The sequence below is a fragment of the Phlebotomus argentipes genome, unplaced genomic scaffold (assembly GCF_947086385.1).
Source record: "Phlebotomus argentipes unplaced genomic scaffold, Phlebotomus argentipes genome assembly contig_5, whole genome shotgun sequence".
NCBI classification, from domain to species: domain Eukaryota; kingdom Metazoa; phylum Arthropoda; class Insecta; order Diptera; family Psychodidae; genus Phlebotomus; species Phlebotomus argentipes.
Window position 1 is genome coordinate 12,496,197 of NW_026776165.1, and position 20,313 is coordinate 12,516,509.

Genomic DNA, 20,313 nt, shown 5'->3' on the forward strand with positions numbered 1-20,313 from the left:
CCACTATCACACAATTGGTATGCTTCCATTTAACAGTTGGTTGCTTTCTTGGGTTTAAAAAATAACGAACCTTTTTTTGTCGATTGTAATAAATTCCAGAGCAGTATAATTTTTAATTGCTGACTGTAAATCAACACGAAAATAATTTTTATGTCTAAATTCACTTTCAAGATCGAGAATTTCTGTGTTTTTAGTGAAGAAAATGGGAAATCTTTTTTCGCAAGCGATGACAGCAGCATAACCTCACTTCTCACCAAAACAATAACATCAGTGGAGGAGTGGAACTTCCTGAAAATCAGCCTGGAATCCTGAGATACAGCCATGCCTCTCTGTGCACATTTCGTGAGTGGAAAGTGCAGTTTTGGCAATAAATGCCACAACAGTCATGTGGACGTGGCGTGAGTGAGACGATTTATTGCAGTCCCTTCAGCCTTTTCACAGCTTCTCTCTTTCCCAGTCATGTTATCCAGGACGAAATGAAGACATCTATTCACGGTAAGCAGTGGCCACTGAGTAGCTTCAGTCCCTTCAAAGATGAGCCCTCACTGCCGGACTTCCTGGAGGATCAGTCTTACGAGGAGGTGCGCTGGAATTTCATGCTGGCCAAGGTGGAGAATCGCCTACCACAGTTCCAGGAAGAGTTCAAGCGGGCCACAGTGCAGGCATTTGACAAGATGTCGAAACTCTCAATCCCCGACGCGGCTGTGAAGAGCTACTTGATAGACATTTACGGAGTGAATGGCAGAAGACATCGGCAGATGAAAGCGGGAGGAACTTACGGCAACGCCTTCAGTATGGCCACCGGAGATGGTGGCGGTCGGTCAATCTTCGACAGGATCTCCAGCAATGCCACCACCGAAACGAGCACCTTTGGCGGCTCCAACAGCAGTTCCTTCAGCGGAGGCTCGATTTTCGGTGGCGGATCCACATTTGGAACTTCTGCGACACCCCAGAAGAGCATCTTCGGCCAGCAAAGTGTCTTTGGGCAGACTCAGCAGGCCACGCAGTCAATCTTCGGACAAACTCAGGCCGTGCAACCCACAAATTCCTTCTTCAAAATGTCCCAACTGGGAGCACCTCAGGCTGCGAGTGGCGGGAATATCTTCGCGCAGCCGATGCAGACGCAGCAAGTGACTTTCGGCGGGCAGAACGCCTTCGCTACCCCTGCGAATCCACCACAGATGACTTCAATCTTTGGTGGAGGATTCAACAACGCCCAGGCGCAGCCCATGAGCACAGACAGTATTTTCGGGGGCGGTGGCGGCGGATCTTTCTCTCAGCCGACAACGGTGTTTGGCCAGAATGCGCCCCAATTCGGTCAATCATCTGTGCTGGCTCCAGCCTCCTTTGCCACTCCTGCGCCGCAAAGTGTCTTTGGCCAGCCAGCGGCATCGCCTCAAATCCAGCCAACGAATGTCTTCGGCCAGATGAACATTCAGCAGCCCGTGCAGAACACTTTCCAGCAGTCTGCTCCGGCGTCTGTCTTCGGAACTGTGGCTACTGCACCTCCTCCGCCACCCCCAGTGAGTTCCGTCTTCAGCGCCCCTTCTCCTTTCGCCGCTCCGGCTGCTCCTCCAGCACTGCCGCTTCCCCAACTCCAGCAACCGCCTCAACAGCAGACGCAGCAGACAAACCCGACCTTCTTCGCCACGCCACAACCCCCGGCAGCTTCTGCAAATCCTGCCCTGTATAGCAAACTTGAGAATCTGACGCCGGCGGACCTCGAGGCATTCAAGGCAGACACCTTCGTGCTGGGGAAAATCCCAACAGTTCCACCCCCAATAGAATTGTGTGGTCTGTGACTTCTCTATTGACCTCAGTAAATGCCTACATATCCCTCAAAATGCCGCTTCTTCTACCTGATGATCTCCTGGATGTGAGGCTGCTTGTGTGTGCCATCGCAGAAGGGTCGAGTCTTGGTCTGCTTGCAATTGCAGAGCCAGTAAGTTCCGGACTTCTCCACCTGGAAGCGCACAGGACGAAGCTGAATCTTCAAAAACACATTCTTGTGTGTGCCATCGCAAAAAGGCTGGCTCTTGGACTTGCCGCAAAGACACCAGGAGTAGAGCTTGCCTGGAATTCAGTCACAACATCAGTGAAATGCACCCCAAAGCGGAGTCTCAATCGCTAACTCTGTTCCAGTTCAATTTTGAAGGGCTTCTTGTCGTAGATCACCCCATTCTCCGCCTGGTTCTGCGCTGTCTGATAAGGCTCCAGGACATTCTTCGGAAGTTCCACCACAGGCTTCTTATCACAAAAGAGTCTTCGAGTCTGAAAAGGAGCCCCAAAGTTACATAACCTCAAACACTGTTGAGCATTTCCTCCATTTTCAGCCTCCAAAAGAGATTTTTCAGGAACTTACCAGGAGACTAACGTTCCCACGAGTAAATCTTAGTAGCATTTTATTGCGAAAATTGTTTGTAATTGCCAGGAAATGCGAGAAAAGAGTTTTGCGACTCCTCGCCCAACACTGCGGGGAATCCTTTCAACTGATCATGAAAGTTTCTCCAAATACTATAAACATAACCTCACATTTCGCAGCGAAACCCCCTTTTTCTGGGGGTTTTCCGTGGAAAACTAAGTACTTAGGGCCTAATTTGATCCCGTGGCCTCATCAAATTTGTAGACACATTTCTCGGCTGTTGGATCACAGTCAGGAAACTCCTTAAGTTGGGGCGAATCCAGGCGGTCCGGATGGACACAGGCACATCTGTAGTCTGAACGCCCCACTTCGAAGTACTTACGGGGCACACCGACCCAGTTCCTCTCCTTGCCACCACTCCTGCTCGTGCACCAGAACGTCGTGCCCGCATCAGCACTCCACTCGGTGTTGCACGGCGGAAACTCCTCCTTGATGCGTTCACTCGACTTTTGCTCTTCTCTGGCTTCCTGGATTTTCGCCTCTACATAGCCGAAATATTTAGTCCGACCGCCTCCACTATCGTAAAATCTCCCGACGAGTTTTCCCATCCGTTTGTACTCCTTGTCGTAGAACTCCTTCCACTGGATCACAGAAAGAAGGTCCCGAGGGGCCAATTGTAGCACGTCATCCAAATCTTCAGACACCTGCTCAAACTCCCCGGTGATGAATGAAGTCGTGGCATCGCGTCCTGCAAGTACAGAGAGTGAATTTAGTTGGAAAATTCCAGAATGGCGATCACGGAATTCCCTCAAACCTGCGAAAAAGTGATATGTTCCTCCTGGGCCGTAATGCTTCCTGCCTTTCTCCACATCGTACACCGTCCCCATGATGGCAATGTAGAGCCCCTTGCTGCCATTCGCCCCTGTGTACTTGCTCAGCTCCTCGACAGTGAAGAGCGTCTCACCTGGAGCGCTCTTGACCAGAGATTTGGCAAACAAGTGTGACACAATGTGTTCCTTGCAGAAATCCTTCAGCCAAACAGGCCTCCAAATTGCCAACACAGCCACAAATACCATCACGCACTGAAGCATGGAAATCTTCTTCACCAGTCCCAACATCCTGCCCAGAAACACCAAGAAATCCGCCAGAAAACAACTCCCTCTTTATTCCCAGGCCAACAAACTGTCAAAACAAATCGATGTCTTCAAGGTCACTGGCTCTCCGCCGTGGAACTCGCCTTGATGTTCTTGTTGTGCTTCGCCACAGCGTTCTGAGCCTTGCTGAAGTTGATCTCTCCTTCCTGGGCGCGAGCTCTGATGTCCTCCTCGACGGACTTGTTCACAGCCTTGCTCAGCATCTGCTTGATCTTCTGCGTCTCCTGCATTTTCGCCTTCCGGGGCTGAATGGGCGCATTGGCACGCCTCGTGAATGCGACACCCTTCTTCTTCTGCAGTCTCTTCTTCACGGCGTCCGGGACTTTCGTCTTCACCTTGATTTTTCCCTGTGGCATCGTGATTTTCACGCTTTTCCGCACTTCTTGTTTACAAAACACGAGCCAATGTGACCCAAAAATCCCACCCAAAAGAACTGTCATCGCCATGCGACCACCACATAACCTCAAAACACTAAAAGCACGACGGAGAAGAGGTGCTTCTTTCGCATTTTCCGCATTTTCTTAGTGGATTTGAGGGAGTTCTGGACAGAAAAGTGATGATGATGAAGCGGAAACAACTGAAGCAGCTGCTGGTGGCTGAGAATGCCTTTGTGAGCGATTTGCTGCTGCTCTGCGATGTGCCAGATCCAGAGAATGAAGATGACGATGTTCTTGGTAAGGAAAATCTGTGCTTTTTTCTAGGATTTTCCGGGCTTATCCTCTGATAAACATATTGCAGAAGACACTGGGGGTTCCAGGAGTGCCAAACGTATGAAATTGATGCTGAAAAAGACCCCCGCGGAATTGAAAGCAGCAGCAGATGCGAGAGCTTCCCGGACAGAAAGTGCCATGAAGAACCGGAAAACTAAAAATCCGAACCAGAAGAGGGATAGAAAGTTGAAAAACAAGAATAAGAAGAGCAAAATACCCCAAGCAATTTCTGTGAAAGTCGCCGTGAAGAAGGAAGCGATAATTAAGCAAGAGAACGCGAATGAGAAGCCGAAATTCAATCAGGGAGAGAAGATAATCTTCAACAGGGTGGAATTTGACCAGACGAAGAAGTCTAAGGGCGGAATTCGCAATCCGGAGAAGGCTCTGGAGAAGCTGAACGAGACAAAGGCCAAGATCAGACACATGATGGAGTCTGGAGAGACTGACAAGGCACTGACGGCGAAGAGTGACTTGGCGTGGAGGAAAGCGTTCGACAGGAACGAAGGCAAGAAGGTGAAGGACAACAAGTTCGCCCTCAAAAAGTCCATGGATCGCAAGGAGGCGCAGAAGAAGAAGTCGGCAAAGATGTGGCAGGAGAGGAAGAAGAAAGTGCAGGAGAATATTGAGGCCAGAGCTAAGAAAGTGGAGGAGAACAAAAAGAAAAAGTCTCAGGATAAGCTAAAGAAGAAGGTGAAGAGACTGCAGAAGAAGGGGAAAATTGTTAATGTGTAGCTTTTCCAGGAGGGGCGAGATGAAAAAAATATAATTTTATTTTTCAAAGAAATTCTCTTTTCCGTTGGCTTTTGGCTGTTTGAATGTGCACAAAGTTCGGGGTGCCAGACGAGTGTGGGACAGTGTGTGTGACAAGGTACTCTTGCATTGCCATGATAACTCACGAGAAAAAAGTGTGAATTTTTGCAATTTCCCCACGATAAAGTGCAGTGATTGTGGTCGCGAGTGGTTGCTGACAGAGATGAACGTGTCTTACGATTGGTAGTGCGTTGTATCGAGCAACACCTGACCTGCAGATTAGAGGTGAGTGTCCGAGGGCAACTCTGTCACCATTTCTCTGCGATACCAAATGACTTCTGCCCCCTCGGGGGCGCGCTCTCCGCCACAATTGCAGCGCCTGGAATATGGAGCAGTTTTCGCACGACCTCACACTCGCCCTGGAGGAGACGTCGCGCATCGGGAATCTGCACACGAGTCGCTGGGGGCTCCGGAGGCGAACGCGCTCGACGGGGAACTTGCGTGAGTATCCAATAAGATTCTGGCAGGGGTGCGAGAGAGTGTAGCTGTTGTGCCTTGCAGCGAGCGCCCCGCAGCCCACGGAGGACAGCTCCAGCAGTCCGGCGGACGGGCCGTCGAAGCGCCCCGAATTCGGTGCCACGGCCACGGGTGACGCCCTGACCAACACCTTCCTTAGTGACTCCGACGACCACAGCGAGCTGAAGCTGCTGATCAAGTCGCGCGACGTGGGCAACTTCGAGTCGGACTCGCTGAATGAGAACTTCAGTCCCGCCAGGCCCAACACGCGGCGCAAGAGGAAGTTCAAGCGCATGGCTGTGGAGTACGAGACCACCCCGACGACGCCCGGAACGTCCACGGTGAGCCCCCTGTTCCCGGGCGCCATCAAGAAGCGCGTGCTTCGGCACGTGTGCCAGGAGAACTTCCGCGCCAATCTGTACTTCTGCGGCAAGCGAAAGCGCTCGCACCGCGACCGCTGCGCCGAGTACGACAAGCAGCACTCCAGCAGCGTGCCCAGACAGAGGGACTGCTTCATTCCGCGCTACTCCTACCTGGAGTTCAAGAGCCGCTCGCGGCAGATGGGCGGCCGGCCCTTCGAGAAGATCCAGCCGCTCAACAAGACCATCGTGTCGAAGATCGAGAAGATCTCGCAGGAATCCTCGGCCACCGCCAGCACGTCGACGGTGACGCTTGCGAACAGCCGAGTGGGTGGCTTCGTGGCCGAGCCGGCGGCCACGGAGGATGAGGACACCATGAAGAGCGCTGAGGCCTTCCTGCCACCCCACCACGCATCCCAGGAGCCCATGCCGCCGCGACGAGGCCGCAAGAAGGAGTACATGAAGATGCAGTTGCAGTTCGACGACCCCAACTTCATGGACTGCAGCCTGAGTGAGTTCCTCAGCTCAAGCTCGCTGAGCAGCAGCGACTCAGAGGAGGCCGCCACGAACGAGAGCGACCATGAGGGCGACGACGAGCTCACGGACTGGCCGGGAAATGAGGTGATGATCAATTTCGCGTCTAAGAACGACTTCAAGCGCGCACGACCGCCGAAGCTCACCAAGACGCGGTCGAATCACGAGGCGCGCGACGGCACCGGCGACGCGGTGATGATGAGCGTAGATGGGGCGCAGCCGCTGCCCCTCCTGACCGGACACATGCTGCTGGGCGGCAGGGCGCCGGTCTCTGCCACGCAGCCCATCAATATCGCTGGCGGCTCGTCGTACAGCAGTGGCGCCGGCGGCTGTCCGGAGATAGAGAGCGAGATGTCCGGCGAGACATCCAACCACTTCCTCTCGTCGCCCGGCACGCTGAACGAAGTGCGCGAAATCCGCGCGGGCTGCCGGCGCATCCGCGAGGAACGGCCGGGCTTCTCCATCATCACGAGCGTCAATGAGGATCTCTCCAGGTGTGTTGAACAGACTTTGGGGGAGAGTCAAGCGCAAATTGACTGATTTCGATTGAAGATGGAATAAATCAGTTATGCAGTCTTTCTCCTTCTACGAATAAATAGTAGGCTTAGAAAATACTTGACCATGATTAACGGAGAGACTGAAGAGAGAGCATGAAGACTGTACAAATTTTATTTTAGAAAATGGTATTTTATGTTAAGCATGAACTATTTTTCATGAAAAATCACAAGTAAAGTGAACTTTTAGACTTGCTATTCACTGTAAATTTGTGACTGTAAACAAATTATGTGTAAATTCCATAATAAACCTAGTCTATAATGCTTCTTTGAGTTATTTTCTGTATCATTTTGATCGGGAAATTAATGAATGAATGGTCAGAAAAGGTGAAATGTAAAATTTTTAAATTTTGTTTGTTTCACATTGTAGTGCTTTTAGTTAAAACCAGATCAAAGCACAATGCTTATGCTTCTAAAATATTAATTAATCAGACTGGTCAGATCGTTCGCAGGAAATTCTTTCTATTAGTCTCAAGAATATTAAGTGAAGAAATTGCCCTGTTTTTCCCTATTCAATTTAATTTGTTTAGACAATTTATAGACTTGGAGAATTGACTTTTGCGCTATCACTCCCACTCTCTCTCTCTCTCTCTTGTACAACTAGCATAACAGAGAATCCTCTTTGCAGATTCCTGCAGGACGGCCAGCAAATGGAGCTGCGACTGCCGGAGTCAAATGTGAAGGAGCACGAGAAGCTGTCGCATCTGGCCAAGCTCTACTCCTTGAACATGCAGCTGAACGACGGCTGTGCGATCCTCACCAAGACCAGGTACTATGCGTCCACGAATGCCACGACCCAAAAGTCACAGTCTCTTCCCACCCTTTCTCTCCACCAGCAACACCACCCAGACAGTTCGCATTGACCGCGGCGCCATGTCGAAGCGGCTGCTGCTCAGCGACTACAAGAGGCGCTGCTACGGTGAGAATGAGGACGTGGACCTGGACGAGATGCCCAGCTAAGTCATCCGGCGCGTCGCATCCACTGTCATCGTGTCTCTGTATCCGCTAAGATTGTACAAAATCAAATATATCGTTCGTAAATTATAAGACAGAAAAAAAACAGTGGAGTTTGCTGCAATTAAACCTACTTTATTTTTTGCATTTACATTACTAAGTCATTTTATCCATTCAACTGCATGTTACTATTGTAATGCATTATCACATAAAATTTATACATTGATACAATATACTCTCATGTCCTGAACAGTAAAACGGTGACGCCGACGATGAGGGCGAACGGGGAGAAGCTAATAGTACGCGGCCGCCGCATTCTCCTGCTTCAGCTTGCATTGTGGGCAATACCACTTGCCCACGGGCGGCACCATGATGCCCACACACTCGAAGTGGAACCACTCAATGGCGCAGTTCTCCCCGTCGCACGCGATCATCTCGGAGACCTCGTCGTACGGACAGCGGCAGTAGCAGTAGACATTGTCCGCGGGCTTCTCCTCCGGCGCTGCCTTGCGCGCCTCCGGCTGGCCAGGAAATGACATTCTGTTGGCTGTGGAGTCGCGGATCTCCAGGTGGCTGGCATCGCTGGACTCACTCTCCTCCTCTTCCTCCTCCTCCCCCTCCTCGCCGCTACCCGACGCCGGCGCCTCGCCGCTCGTCTGCACCTCCGCCATGTCCGAGTACGAGCGATTCACGGGCACCACGGGTGGGATGGGCAGCCGCAGCGGCTGCACGGTGGGCGTGGACTCCTTGGGCGCCGGCGACGTGGAGGCGAAGATTTGCGGCGGCAGCTGTGCCGGCGGCTGGACGTTGTACGTGGCGAAGTCACTGCTCGGCGACGACTTCTTCGCCATGAGGAGCGACTGGAAGCTGGGCGAGCGCATCTTGGCATTGCCACTACTCTGTGGCAGATCCTCCTTGCACCACACCAGATTCGGCGGCTGAATGGGCTTCAGCACGGCCGGCGGATGAGGTGTATTGGAATTGGAGCCACCCGTTGTCTCCTCGTCACTCGAATATCCGTAGAATTTGTTGGGAATCCTCCGTCTCTTGCTCCTCTTAACACCCGAAGCACTCATCTCACTCATCGTGGCACTGCTGGGCGTTCCGGGCGTCAGGCTTGAGCTCACGAGTGGCGTGGAAGCCATCAGGGCAGCTGTGAGTATTGGCGCCACTGGTGGCAAACTCAGCTTGAGTGGCGGCAACTTCTGGTGTCGCTTCTCCTTCTTCTTCCGCTTCACCTTCACCGGCTTCTCACGCTTCATCGGCACCTCCTCCTCCGCCTCATCCGCCGCCATCGTGCCATCCTCCCTGGACTCATCGTCGAACTTCCTATTCCACGCCATCATCATCTCCCGGGCGATCTTCTGCGGGTGTTCATCATAGAAATCCTCATCCGTCTCTGATTCATCAGTCACCAGGTCAGATTCGTAAAACACCTCGTAATTCTCATCACCCTCCTGACCCTTCTCCACCGTCACCACGTCAATCACATTCGGATTGACCTTACTCTCTTCTTTCATCTCCCTGCTGGCGCCCTTGTCCCGCCTCTTCAGGCGCTTCCTCTTGCGCTCACCCGGATTCTTCGCATCATCCTCATCACTAGATGATGATGATGTACTCGAGCTGCCCGAACTGCTTGAGCTGGAGCAACTGCAGTTGGATTCACAGGTGCAACTCGATCCTGAATCACTGCTCGAGTCACTAGAGTCAGACTTCACCACCGCCTGGGGCTTTTCCAGCGCCGGCTTCACATCAGTCTCCTCCGGCTTCCCCTTTCCAGCCACTTTGTAGATTGAGCAGTAGTCATGATCACTCTGTGACACATGCAGAATTGGCACAGACACCTCGCCATCGTCCTTCTCCGCCTCCTCCTCATCCTCCACTTTGCTGGCCTGCTGTTGCAGCGTCTGGTAGGTCTTGAAATTCTCCCAAATCCCCTCCACCGGAGCCGCCTTCTCCTCCTCTTCCTCCACATCCATCGGCACGGGCTTCGTCTTCACCTCCTCCTCCTCCTCCTCTGTCTTGTCCTTCTCCTCAACGTCCGCCGGCTTAGGAAGCTCCACTGGCGCCTCCTGCGGCACCACTTCCTTCACCACCACCACATCGGTCGAGTCCTCCTTGTCCACATCCATATCACTGTCACTCTCTGAGAGATTCGGTGCCGGCAAGTCGATATCCATCAAATCCACCTCGCGCTTCTTCGATTTCTTCACCTTCTTCTCTCCCTTGTCGCTCTTCTCTGTCACTCCGGCCGCCTGCTCGTCCTTCTCCACCACAGCCGTCTCCTTTTCCACCTCCGCCGGCGTGTGCTTCTCCTCCGCCCCGATAAACACCGGCTCATCAGCTATAAACTGACTGTGCTTCAGTGTGTGCTTCTCCAGCAACTTCTTCGAGATGAACTTCTTGTCGCAATTCTCCTCCTCGCACGCATACTTCAAATCACCCGTGTGCACTCGCCTGTGCACCGTCAGTGACACTGCCCGCGTGAAAATCTGCGGACAGTGTTCACACGTGAACTGTGCTGGTGGCGTGCAAAAGTGATACACCAGTGGCCATTTCTTCTGCAAGCACTTCTTGCACGTGACACTCTCTGTGCCATGCTTCCAGAACAGATGCTTCGTAATGTCCGGCTTATTCCGATAGACAATGCCACAGCGGAAGCATAAGTGCTGCAATTTGTGCTTCCACACGTGATTCGACAGCTTAAACTGATCCCCACAGTCTTCCAGGCAGATCTCACATATTCCATGTCTCTTGCGCAGATGCACCATAAGCCGGAAGGCCGATGGGATGTTGTGCAAACTGCAGAAGCCACATCGGAATCTCAACTCCGCCGCTGTGCTCGTGTATCCCGGACACATGTGATACAGCAATTCGCTGTAACTGTATAAAGCGGATTTGCACATCAAGCATAGAATCACCGTCTTCATGTGCATCTTCCTGTTGTGTTGATACAATTCTTTGTGTATCTTCGCCGTCAGGCGACACTGAAAGCAGTGGAACGAGCGATCGCATGGCTTTGCCAGCGCCTTATCAGCATCTCGACTGTCAAATGTCTCCAGATTGATGTACACTCCCTCCAATTCCTCCAGCGATCTCTTCACACGCGCCACAATTGTCTCTGGCAGCAACTCCTCTGCCGTAATGCTATCCACAGTGGCGCTAAATCTGTGCGTTCCGATCAAGTGCAGCGCCAAATACTTCGCATTCACTACAATTCTCGTGGTATGATTGCAGTATAGACAAATTGGGATTGTGTGCTTCAGGCAGATCCTCAGCAAATCCACCATATCGATGCGATCCAGCGGCTGATTGAGACGTAAATCGAACATTTGAGCATCTTTCTTGGCAATCACAATGCCATCTTCATCCTCCTCATCTTCTTCTTCGGCGGGCTTCGGTTCTGCCTTTACCTTTGACACGAGAAACAGACAATAAAAAGAAGTTGTTACAATAGACTTCTTAAGGACATGAAATGAGCTAACATACCTTTTCGATTTCCTTCTCCATCGCTGCTGACGATTGACATCCCTCAATTGCTGCTTGTGGTGCGTCTGGGACATTTGACTCCTGCTGTTCAGGTGGCTGTTGCTGCACCTCCATCGGCTGCTGAGGCTGTTCTGGCTTCTCCAACTCCTCCTTCACACAATGGGACGCGCTTTCGTCCTGCGGCGTGACCTCTTCACTCATCTCAGATGACTTATTGGCCTCCTCACCCTCCTCGGATTCCGCTTCAGACGATGACGACGACACCGGCGAGTTCAGTTTGGTTTGGAACTCCTTCGGGATCTTCACCTTGAGCTTTGGCACCAGAAGACGCGGTTCACACTCCTGCACAGTGGATGTCACCTCACCAGCCACTGGCTGTGTCTCTGTTCTCCCCTCAGCCGCCGCATCCCCGTTGAGGTATCTCTTCCACAGCTCCCCTATTGGATCCGGCGGCTCTGGCACGTGTGCTTCCGCCACCTTCTGCTGTGGCGGCTCAACAGTCGCCTGTCCATTGCGCTTGGGCTTCACTTCACTGGCGCTGGCCTTGCAATTAGGCCTATGACTGCCGCGCAAATGGCAAAGATTGCACGGCTGCAGGAAGGTATCACAATTGTGGCCAACGAAGTGATCGTGCTCCGTGAAGATGTGCTCACATGTGACACACATCAGGTAGAAGAGTTGTGAATTCAGCTGACTCTGCAGCGTGTCCGGTGTGTTGAGATCTGCCGACAGGATGCCATGCCGGCCCTCCAGATGCTGATGCAGGCGCTCAGCGGACGGGAACATGCCCAGACACAGCAGACAAATGTGCTTCCTGTGCACCTCACGCATGTGAAGGAACAAATTGAAGTTCTCATAGTACGTGCCACACGCCGAACAGAGGAACACTTTGCGCGAGATGCGAACCTTCGTGTTGGGATCTTCCGCTGTCGGCGCTTTGTATTCCCCATTTATTCGCCGCCCATTCGGCCCATTCACCACATCAGGCGTCGTGGTCTTCTGGGTGAGGCAGATTTGTTGGTGCTCCTTCAAATGCCTCAGCGTGGTGAAATTTGACTCTAAGCACTTGTAACACTTGAACTTCACTGACGGCTGCATTCCTAAGTACTGTGAGTAGTCTCTCGTGTTGCTCACCACCAGAGATTTTTCTGCACTCCACACGCTGGAGCGTCGCTTCGGCTGTGGCGTTGGGAACACCTCCGGACGTCCGTTACTGCTAATCGTAGACTTCTTGGCCACTTCTGTACAATTTTCCTGCGGTTCTGCATCGAGGTCGTGATCAATAACCAATCCGCCAGACGCGGAGGATGATGTGGACATAACTGTGTCATTCTCAATGTGATGAGTGAGATCCAACAGTCCAAATCCATTGATACTGAAGCCTCTGACCGGCGCGGTGTCCATCAAGTTCTCCCTGGGGAATTGCTGGCCGAAAATACCATTCTCTGGCCCTTCGGGACGTGGATTCTCCATTTGTGACGCGCTGCAACACAAGGAAACCAGAGAAGCGATATTAGCATCTCCACAAAGGCATTGCGAAGCGCTCTCAGCTTACCTCTGAATTTTCCCTCCTCAATCGGATCTAACCTCAAATCTCAGCATCTGTTTGTTTTGGTGGCCAAAATGTAGCTTTCCGGACACAGTGGGGCGCAGATAGCGAGATAGACGCTGCTAGTGGCGTCAGCAGTGACGAAATATCACCTCTATGAGTTGTAATACGCCTCACGCACACTCCCTTCCGGACAATGACGAGACACCTTCCTTCACACCTGAAAAAGCCACTCTTCAGCCAAAATTCCACCAAATGCACAAAACAGACACAAAAACTCACCAGAAAACACCACAAAATACGGCCGAAAAGTCTCAGAGACGCTCTTTTCCCAGGCGAATGCGATAAGCCCAGCCAAGAGGTGTGAAGTAACAAGATGGCCTCTCGAGGCAGGGCGCCCCACGAGAATGAAAACTCCCTTGTTCGACTCACGCAGCGACGCAATAGCACTAATTTCACACTCTGACTCAACGCGAGTGCCTGCAAGGTACACGAAACACACAATATCCACTCGGTTATCCGCGAAAAAGTGGCAAATATCGCATTTTCAGCGTATTTATCGCTCCTCGCCAGAATTTTCGCTTGTCGTGAAACAAATATACTGCGTTCACAGCTAGCTGTCTCTGTCGCACTATGAAAATGTCAGCGCGTGACTTGACGTTTTGGACACGTGGTGGCGCCATTTTTGGGTGGAATTGGCAATATGAAATTTTAACGGATGGAAAATCGAATGCAAAGTAGAATTCACAAAAGTTTGGTGAGAAAACGTGCAGATCGATAATGGAAAATTTATATTTGCTGTGTCGATTGTATATTCTCTAAATATTTTCTTGGCGAGCGACAAAAGATCTTTTCAATGTGCCACTCGAGGCGCTGCAATCTCATCGATTCTTCATCGATTTGTTTTCGTGGAGGAAAATAATAACAAAGAATTTTTGAGCTGCTAAATTAATCAATATATTCTCAATTTCCTGGCTAAAATAGTGAGTATAGAGGCACGCAAGTCATCGGAGAGAGTGAGAAGGGTCTTTTTATCTAATTTCAGCTCAAATCATTGTGACTGTCACGAATTGATAGGCAGACAAAACCACTCCAGCGATTAGATTAGGAGTTCTTCGAGTTCCTCTCTAATCAGTGGCCATCCATGGTGAACAGGGTGTTTTATCTGCTGCGGAGAGTCGTTCAGAGTGGCTTACGGGGCGCTCCAGCCGGACAAAGAGGTCAATCGCGCGCCCTGCAGACAATCTCTCTCACCAAGGTTAGTGGGCAAAGTCCAGCAATCACGAGCGTGACGAGCAATTGTGTCGGAAGTGTGCAGTAAGCAAAGAATTTACATATTTTGCAGTCTTTCGGAGGAAAAACTTGGTTGCCAGCATCGCCAGTGTTGTTCGCTTTCTCGGTATTTGGATACTCGTGGGGATCGAAGGACAAGATGAGTGAGAAGACTGTGACTGCTTCCGGATCGACGGAAGAACTTATTCCTCAGTCTGACCAGCTATTTGATGAGAACAAGTACAAAGACGCCTACGAAGTGCTTCTCAATCATCCCGTGAGTTGTTGACGCGCAGAAATCTGTGTAGTGCAGAGATGATCAAAATGTCTCTCTATTCGTTTCAGGAGCGCGACAGCAATGTTGAGGTGCTGTGGCGCATCGCTCGTGGCCACTACAAGGCCGCCAAGGAGATGGACAACAAGACGGAGAAGGGCGATACTGTCCGGAAGGGCTTTGAATTCATCCAGCGCGCCCTGGAGCTCAATGACACGCACTATGCCGTGCACAAGTGGTACGCGGTGCTGCTGGACGCGAAGAGTGAACAGGATGGCATGTGGGAGCGTGTGAATCAGCTGCATAATGTGAAGCACCACATGGTGCGCGCCACAGAGTGCAATCCCGGTGATCCCACGAGCTGGTGGATCCTGGGATGCTTCGAGTTCGGCATCGCCGACATGTCGTGGTACGTGCTGAAGCTGGTGCAGAAGATCCTCAAGGAGCCGCCCACGGGCACGTATGAGAAGGCGCTGGAGTGCTTTCTGCGCGCCGAGAACTTGCAGCCCATGTTCTACACCACGAACCATCTGTGGCTGGGCAAGTGTTACTCGGCGCTGAAGAATCCCGAGAAGGCCAAGCATCATCTCAACATTGCAGCCACGGCGCCGATTAAGTGAGTTCACTTAGAAGATGTTCTGGAGCAAGAAATAAATGAGTTTTCCACACAGGAACTACGACGACAAGAAGTGCCAGGAGGAAGCGCTGCAGCTGCTGAAGAAGTTATGACGACAATCCGCGGCTGAGAGATTATTTTCTTCAGGATAAATAAGGGCAATTACTGGTCAAATTGGGGAATTATGGAATTTTTGTATGAAGACAATAAAGCTATAAAGTATTAATGTTTTGCTAAGAATAAGCTGACGGAAAAGTATTGAGTGTGCGAAGATTTTTTTCCTTTATTTTTATTCCTCTTTCATACAGCATCTCAACAGATGGTCAGGAATGGTTGCAAATAAAATACAAATTGCTACCTAATTTAAAGATCATCTTGAGTTAATAAAACAATAACATACACATTGCAAAACAAAACATCACTTTTTAATATCCATTTGATTCATTCTTGGAAAATCAGAAGATCAACAGAATTTGCTTTCTTAGGGAATTCCGTGCTTAAGCGCACTATTAATTCTGAGCAGATTCCTGGTAGTTTTAAAGGGATAACGATAGAGATCTAGATTTTAACAGCCTTTGACCTGAGACACACCAATTGCAGTCCAGAAGCCAAGAAGTCTAGCAATTTGCAAATTGCTGCTAATAGCCTGGGAATCCCAGTTTTTCGGTTGGCATGTAATGTTTTGCATGTGGTCGAAAGGATATAAAGTCACCGAAGAGTCCCTGCGGAATTCACAGTTGCATGCAAACAGTCGTGCTGTTAAGATCTGTGATTCCCTGACGAGAAACGTGTCAAAGTGTAATTATGAAGTGGTCAAGAGTAATTGTTATTTTGATTGTCTGTTCAATATTTTCAACCACCGACGGATTCTTCATTAAATCTCCAGGTGAGAAAACACACAAATATCTTTAATCGCTCGGCATATTTTCTCTACAACAAAGTGTTCGATTTCTCCAGATACCGAAGATCCGCGACACCATCGATTTGACATTTTCATACAAGAGCTGGTGAAGTTCAAGATCCGCTTCTTCAAGAATGTCATCTATCCAATCCTCGTGGAAATTCCGTGGAAGAGAATCTTCGAGCCCGAGAAGTACTTCCAAGAGCAGGCTATCCTGAAGAAGCACAATCTTTCAGACACTCCAGTGGAAGTTGATAAAAGTGTGGAGAAAATCACGCCCCAGAAATCTCTGACCATTGACGAGCCTGAGAATCGCTTCGGCATGGATCTTCCCTCTGACGACATGATTCGAATGTCCAGCACGGAGGCTACGATCGAGGACCCGGACTCAATTGATGAGATCGAGATGCTGAGGATCATTCCGGACATCGTGGAGCAGATGCGCGAGCAGAGAGTGACACACGAAGAGAAGGTTCTGCTTCGCAGCATCTACGGTGAACTGTGGCCCCTAGTGGAGGCTGAGGCGAGGCGAGATCCGCGACAGCAGATGCACCCAATCCTCAGGGCGATCTTCAACTCGCGCGAATTGCAGATGACTTCCGTGGCGAGCACGAGGAAGGCGCGAGCGGCATCCAATGACGTCTACTGGAACACAATTGGAGTGGTGGATGAGTCATTGCGGGGAAATCTGAGAAGTAAGAGGCACAATCCGGGAACCCCGCCGTCGGTGAGGATCATGGACGCGGTGGCTGTGCTGGTGCGGGAGGCCATGGAGGGGAATCTCAAGAGTCCCAAGAAGGAGCAAGAGAGGAAGAGGCTGCGGAAAGCGCGAAAGCTGCAGAAGTACAAGGATCACCTGTCGTCACAGGACTTCCTGATGGTCAAGAATTCACCCGAAACTCACATCATTTTCCCAGCATCTCATAAGCTCTACATGAGCAAATAAATAAATTGTACATGAACAACTATATAATGAATTGTACATGAACAACTATATATAATAAATTGTACATTAACAGCTATATAACATAAAAATCTCTTCTCAGTGCCATGCGAAAATCAAAGTACTCTCCATAGAGTTCTTCTGCCGACAAAAGGCAGCGCTCAAGAGTGGATTGTTCATCACGTTCCTCGTCCTGGGCACAAGGTAATCACTCTCAATCCCTCCTTCATTGGCTCTATTGTTCCGCCGCGCCGCATCAAATTTCCACGATTGATTTTCACTGGGCGGAAGTGACAGAAAAAAAAGCGCGAAAAGAAGAGAATTTTTGGCCAAAAAAGACACTTTCTCCAACCATTCCACGGATCTCGCATCTGCCACAGATCACTTGTCGCCACACTCCAATAAGCATCGATTGTTTGTTTGACGAGCGCACTTCTGTTCACTCTCGTGACGATTTGTTTGATAAACCAAGCTATTGGAGGAGAAAATCTCATTCTGGATCGTTAGATGAAAAGTGCCTGAGCGATGGTAAAAGATGGGGAATTCCCACATCTGCAAAGGGTGCAAATATATGCCCTTTGTGTGATCTCCGTCTGGCCAAATGCCCCTGGCAAATCCCTGAAGTCGACTTGAATTATTAGCGCACCCCTAATAAAAGTTTCAGGACTGGGAAAGTCCCAACAGAAATTCAAACCACATGCGAGAAACACGAAGGCTGTAAATTATAGTGCAGCAAAGTTTTTCGCTATACATTTTTACCATTGCCAAAGGTCAGGATTTGGATGAGAATTTTGTGTTGATAAAGATGGAATCTTTTATTTGAATCAGATGATTCTCTTTAACAGAGTTGAACAAGGGAAATAAGTGGTTTTCTCTACTGTAGATTAGATATGAATATCGCATGATTAGCACTTCTAAGAAGAACTCATGTTAAATTTGTGTGGTAAATTAGATATAATCAGAAATTATCATGAAGAAGTATTAAAAACAAACGATGAAGGAAATTTTAGTTTTGGACTTTATCAGCACGTGGAGTATAATAATGGCACACTAGACGAATTGCTTGTGATATAGAAATTTTTGAATTTATAATTAATTCCGATAAGAATATACTTTTAAAGTCAGACTTCTTTTGGTGAATAGTTTAGTTGGATTGTATTCAGCACAATGTTCAATTGCTCAGTTGTTCGAAGAAATTTTTACTTCAAAGCACAATTAATATACTGGATATTGTTGGTCCTAGCGTTTCTCATGTATTCATGTGTGATTTGGAATGTGGGAAAATGTCAAACTTATGTGCAAAATATCCAGAATATCACGGAAAGTGAATTTGCAATTTTTGATCGACGCTTCCTGATTGATCTCAGAGACTTTGACTATATCATCAACCAAAAATCATGCAGACAATTAAGTACACAACCAAAGTTCATCATCCTGATTCACAGCGCGCCGCGAAGACGGGAAAACAGAGATAGCATCCGGCAAAGCTGGGGAGGATGGAAAATCGACCATCGCGTGCTTTTTCTCTTGGGAACCGTCGAATCGGAAGACTTGCAGAGGGAAATCCAGACGGAAAGTGATTTCTTCCAAGACATTGTTCAAGGCAACTTTGTGGATAGCTACAGAAATCTCTCCTACAAACACATCATGGCAATGAAATGGGCCACAGAATTCTGTCCAGAAACTCAATTCATCTTCAAATGCGACGATGATGTTTTCGTGAATACGCCCTACATCTCGCAATTCATCCAAAGAGTTGGTCATTTGGATAATTTCATAACTTGCCGTGTTATTTCGGACAGTAAAGTGTTTCGTGATAAAAACTCCAAATGGTATGTTACTTCTGAAGAATATCCAAATGAGACTTATCCTGCCTACTGTTCAGGATGGGGAATCCTTCTGACGACTGATGTGGCTCAGAAGCTCCACAAGGCAGCAGAAACAACTCCCTTCTTTTGGGTGGATGATGTTTATGTGCTGGGCATACTCAGAGAGAAGATAAACATAAAAATGACACAATTTAAAAGAGATAAGAAACTAGTGAAGTCATTGCAGCTCTATAGAAAATCAGGAAATACAATGCATTTAACAAACTATTTCCTAAATATTATGTTCACTTTTCAAATAACTAACGATCTCATGAAAGAAATGTGGCAAGTTGTGAAGAAATACCAGGATAACGGATACTATGCAATTAATACAACTATTTTGACTACGCCAATAAATTAATAATAATATTTCTCTGGTCTTTTTATTCGCATTCGCGCTCTGAGTTGTTGCTACTCTCGGAATAAGACTTATTAGAATAAAGAACAGCAAGATTGGCATCTCGATAACCGACAATGGCGAGAATTCTCAATTAGATAATATTCCTATTTTTGTCAATTGATTACAGTTCTACAAACGTGAAATATTCATCGAGCATCACAGGTGATTTAATATTGAATGAGACTTTGATTTAAATTACAGTTAAAATGCTTCTTGAGAGCATGACTGAATTGTATGTTGCAAAGTCAAGGGGGTGCTAATGTGGGTTTTGTGTACCACAGCATCTCAGCATCTCCGACATTAGTAACCCCTTGTGCGCTATTATCACCGATTGCTGATAGCAAGAGTCGAAAAATTCAAGACCGATTATCACTCTTTATCTCGGAACTGGATACAACCGACCTCATCGAGTTTACAGTCCCCAAATGGTTTATCAGCCACTGCAAATTGCCATGACTCATGGCTTGGGAAGAGAGTCATCCGTGAAAAAGCTGGGGTTTATCTGCGTACAAAGCGCGGCACGATCCCAAATATTTTACTACGTGTCTGCGACATGTAATTAAATGGGCATGAAATTGAGAGTGCGGAGCTGTGACCATTTTCAAGTGAGTTAATTCAATTAATTGTTTCACTTTGTTTCACTATTGCTAGAGTTTCCCCTCAATTGCTCGACGATAAGCGCACGCCGATCAATTCGTCGGCCGGAATGGCAATTGAGCGCGAGTGTCTGCGTGGACACAATGGGAAATGCACTCTCTGGGGCGACCGAAGAATGGGGCGCCTTCGTGTGAGTGCGCGCGCGCGCGTGGAAAATGTGTGATCGTCGTGATCGAGCGACAGCTGTGCTACCTAACTCGCCATAGTGTCGTCGTGGTTGGCTTTTTTATGGCTCACCCAGAGCACCAGGCACGAATTGGGAGGGCGTCCAGGTGGCCCAGAGTGCAGCTGGTGCGCCCCGATCGTCGCGCATCGGAGCGCCCCCTCGACAGTGGCGTCTCGAGTGCGGTCCCTGATATTCACTCCAAAGGGGAGACGCGGCTATAAATAGCGACCAGAGAAGACAGAGAGAGCCGTGGAGAACATCCCACAGTGCGACTTCCCTGGGAGA

General features: G+C 49.3%; 9 protein-coding genes across 13 annotated transcripts; 5 read left to right on the forward strand and 4 right to left on the reverse strand.

Annotated features, from left to right (window-relative positions):
• The first annotated feature begins 254 nt into the window (after positions 1-254).
• LOC132256266 (nuclear pore complex protein Nup98-Nup96-like) lies at positions 255-1,805 on the forward strand. Of its 2 annotated transcripts, none has more exons than XM_059752580.1 (2): positions 255-398; positions 458-1,805. In XM_059752580.1, the coding sequence occupies exons 1-2, from the start codon at positions 322-324 to the stop codon at positions 1,800-1,802; spliced, it is 1,422 nt and encodes a 473-aa protein (XP_059608563.1). In that variant the 5' UTR covers positions 255-321; the 3' UTR covers positions 1,803-1,805. The 2 variants fall into 2 exon arrangements, with proteins under 2 accessions (XP_059608563.1, XP_059608564.1); XM_059752581.1 differs by having other exon boundaries at positions 259-342.
• A 50-nt stretch (positions 1,806-1,855) lies between these two features.
• Positions 1,856-2,471, reverse strand: LOC132256271 (CDGSH iron-sulfur domain-containing protein 3, mitochondrial). The gene is made up of 3 exons (XM_059752586.1): positions 2,363-2,471; positions 2,133-2,271; positions 1,856-2,073 (listed from the first exon to the last, which is right to left on the reverse strand). The coding sequence occupies exons 1-3, from the start codon at positions 2,399-2,401 to the stop codon at positions 1,856-1,858; spliced, it is 396 nt and encodes a 131-aa protein (XP_059608569.1). The 5' UTR covers positions 2,402-2,471.
• A 121-nt stretch (positions 2,472-2,592) lies between these two features.
• LOC132256269 (neuferricin) lies at positions 2,593-3,509 on the reverse strand. Its single transcript, XM_059752585.1, has 2 exons — positions 3,177-3,509; positions 2,593-3,110 (listed from the first exon to the last, which is right to left on the reverse strand). Exons 1-2 carry the CDS (start codon positions 3,478-3,480, stop codon positions 2,593-2,595), a joined length of 822 nt encoding a protein of 273 aa, XP_059608568.1. The 5' UTR covers positions 3,481-3,509.
• LOC132256272 (uncharacterized) lies at positions 3,503-3,967 on the reverse strand. Its single transcript, XM_059752587.1, has one exon. It carries the CDS (start codon positions 3,960-3,962, stop codon positions 3,573-3,575), a length of 390 nt encoding a protein of 129 aa, XP_059608570.1. The 5' UTR covers positions 3,963-3,967; the 3' UTR covers positions 3,503-3,572.
• On the forward strand, positions 3,959-4,988 carry LOC132256268 (surfeit locus protein 6 homolog). The gene is made up of 2 exons (XM_059752584.1): positions 3,959-4,190; positions 4,255-4,988. The coding sequence occupies exons 1-2, from the start codon at positions 4,073-4,075 to the stop codon at positions 4,956-4,958; spliced, it is 822 nt and encodes a 273-aa protein (XP_059608567.1). The 5' UTR covers positions 3,959-4,072; the 3' UTR covers positions 4,959-4,988.
• Positions 4,989-5,033: 45 nt separating this feature from the next.
• LOC132256265 (uncharacterized) lies at positions 5,034-8,021 on the forward strand. 3 transcript variants are annotated; one of them, XM_059752577.1, is made up of 5 exons: positions 5,034-5,261; positions 5,353-5,477; positions 5,538-6,879; positions 7,568-7,708; positions 7,749-8,021. In XM_059752577.1, exons 2-5 carry the CDS (start codon positions 5,363-5,365, stop codon positions 7,897-7,899), a joined length of 1,749 nt encoding a protein of 582 aa, XP_059608560.1. In that variant the 5' UTR covers positions 5,034-5,261; positions 5,353-5,362; the 3' UTR covers positions 7,900-8,021. The 3 variants fall into 3 exon arrangements, 2 of the variants coding, with proteins under 2 accessions (XP_059608560.1, XP_059608562.1); XM_059752579.1 differs by having other exon boundaries at positions 7,776-8,019; XR_009468212.1 differs by lacking the exon at positions 7,749-8,021 and having other exon boundaries at positions 5,538-7,266; positions 7,568-7,619.
• Positions 8,014-13,553, reverse strand: LOC132256264 (uncharacterized). Its single transcript, XM_059752576.1, has 4 exons — positions 13,214-13,553; positions 12,938-13,151; positions 11,383-12,865; positions 8,014-11,306 (listed from the first exon to the last, which is right to left on the reverse strand). Exons 3-4 carry the CDS (start codon positions 12,853-12,855, stop codon positions 8,187-8,189), a joined length of 4,593 nt encoding a protein of 1,530 aa, XP_059608559.1. The 5' UTR covers positions 12,856-12,865; positions 12,938-13,151; positions 13,214-13,553; the 3' UTR covers positions 8,014-8,186.
• A 237-nt stretch (positions 13,554-13,790) lies between these two features.
• Positions 13,791-15,319, forward strand: LOC132256267 (regulator of microtubule dynamics protein 1-like). 2 transcript variants are annotated; one of them, XM_059752582.1, is made up of 5 exons: positions 13,791-13,914; positions 13,977-14,189; positions 14,277-14,480; positions 14,549-15,093; positions 15,149-15,319. In XM_059752582.1, exons 2-5 carry the CDS (start codon positions 14,076-14,078, stop codon positions 15,204-15,206), a joined length of 921 nt encoding a protein of 306 aa, XP_059608565.1. In that variant the 5' UTR covers positions 13,791-13,914; positions 13,977-14,075; the 3' UTR covers positions 15,207-15,319. The 2 variants fall into 2 exon arrangements, with proteins under 2 accessions (XP_059608565.1, XP_059608566.1); XM_059752583.1 differs by lacking the exon at positions 13,791-13,914 and having other exon boundaries at positions 13,941-14,189.
• A 3,265-nt stretch (positions 15,320-18,584) lies between these two features.
• Positions 18,585-20,218, forward strand: LOC132256054 (beta-1,3-galactosyltransferase 5-like). Its single transcript, XM_059752234.1, has 3 exons — positions 18,585-18,918; positions 19,857-19,992; positions 20,104-20,218. Exons 1-3 carry the CDS (start codon positions 18,585-18,587, stop codon positions 20,216-20,218), a joined length of 585 nt encoding a protein of 194 aa, XP_059608217.1.
• Positions 20,219-20,313: the final 95 nt, after the last annotated feature.

Coding starts and splice junctions, on each gene's coding strand:
- LOC132256267 (XM_059752582.1), top strand. CDS start 14,076: ATGGTGAACAGGGTGTTTTATCTGCTGCGGAGAGTCGTTCAGAGTGGC. Junction 14,190..14,276: donor AGACAATCTCTCTCACCAAG/GTTAGTGGGCAA, acceptor CATATTTTGCAG/TCTTTCGGAGGAAAAACTTG. Junction 15,094..15,148: donor GCAGCCACGGCGCCGATTAA/GTGAGTTCACTT, acceptor TTTTCCACACAG/GAACTACGACGACAAGAAGT.
- LOC132256271 (XM_059752586.1), bottom strand. CDS start 2,401: ATGCTACTAAGATTTACTCGTGGGAACGTTAGTCTCCTG. Junction 2,272..2,362: donor GTGGGAACGTTAGTCTCCTG/GTAAGTTCCTGA, acceptor GCTCCTTTTCAG/ACTCGAAGACTCTTTTGTGA. Junction 2,074..2,132: donor CAAAATTGAACTGGAACAGA/GTTAGCGATTGA, acceptor ACTGAATTCCAG/GCAAGCTCTACTCCTGGTGT.
- LOC132256268 (XM_059752584.1), top strand. CDS start 4,073: ATGATGATGAAGCGGAAACAACTGAAGCAGCTGCTGGTGGCTGAGAAT. Junction 4,191..4,254: donor TGAAGATGACGATGTTCTTG/GTAAGGAAAATC, acceptor AACATATTGCAG/AAGACACTGGGGGTTCCAGG.
- LOC132256264 (XM_059752576.1), bottom strand. CDS start 12,855: ATGGAGAATCCACGTCCCGAAGGGCCAGAGAATGGTATTTTCGGCCAG. Junction 11,307..11,382: donor TGGAGAAGGAAATCGAAAAG/GTATGTTAGCTC, acceptor CTCGTGTCAAAG/GTAAAGGCAGAACCGAAGCC.
- LOC132256269 (XM_059752585.1), bottom strand. CDS start 3,480: ATGTTGGGACTGGTGAAGAAGATTTCCATGCTTCAGTGCGTGATGGTA. Junction 3,111..3,176: donor AACATATCACTTTTTCGCAG/GTTTGAGGGAAT, acceptor CTGTACTTGCAG/GACGCGATGCCACGACTTCA.
- LOC132256266 (XM_059752580.1), top strand. CDS start 322: ATGCCTCTCTGTGCACATTTCGTGAGTGGAAAGTGCAGTTTTGGCAAT. Junction 399..457: donor AACAGTCATGTGGACGTGGC/GTGAGTGAGACG, acceptor TCTCTTTCCCAG/TCATGTTATCCAGGACGAAA.
- LOC132256272 (XM_059752587.1), bottom strand. CDS start 3,962: ATGGCGATGACAGTTCTTTTGGGTGGGATTTTTGGGTCACATTGGCTC.
- LOC132256054 (XM_059752234.1), top strand. CDS start 18,585: ATGGCAATGAAATGGGCCACAGAATTCTGTCCAGAAACTCAATTCATC. Junction 18,919..19,856: donor GGATGATGTTTATGTGCTGG/GCATACTCAGAG, acceptor CACTATTGCTAG/AGTTTCCCCTCAATTGCTCG. Junction 19,993..20,103: donor GAAGAATGGGGCGCCTTCGT/GTGAGTGCGCGC, acceptor TGGCTCACCCAG/AGCACCAGGCACGAATTGGG.
- LOC132256265 (XM_059752577.1), top strand. CDS start 5,363: ATGGAGCAGTTTTCGCACGACCTCACACTCGCCCTGGAGGAGACGTCG. Junction 6,880..7,567: donor GTCAATGAGGATCTCTCCAG/GTGTGTTGAACA, acceptor TCCTCTTTGCAG/ATTCCTGCAGGACGGCCAGC. Junction 7,709..7,748: donor GCGATCCTCACCAAGACCAG/GTACTATGCGTC, acceptor CAAAAGTCACAG/TCTCTTCCCACCCTTTCTCT.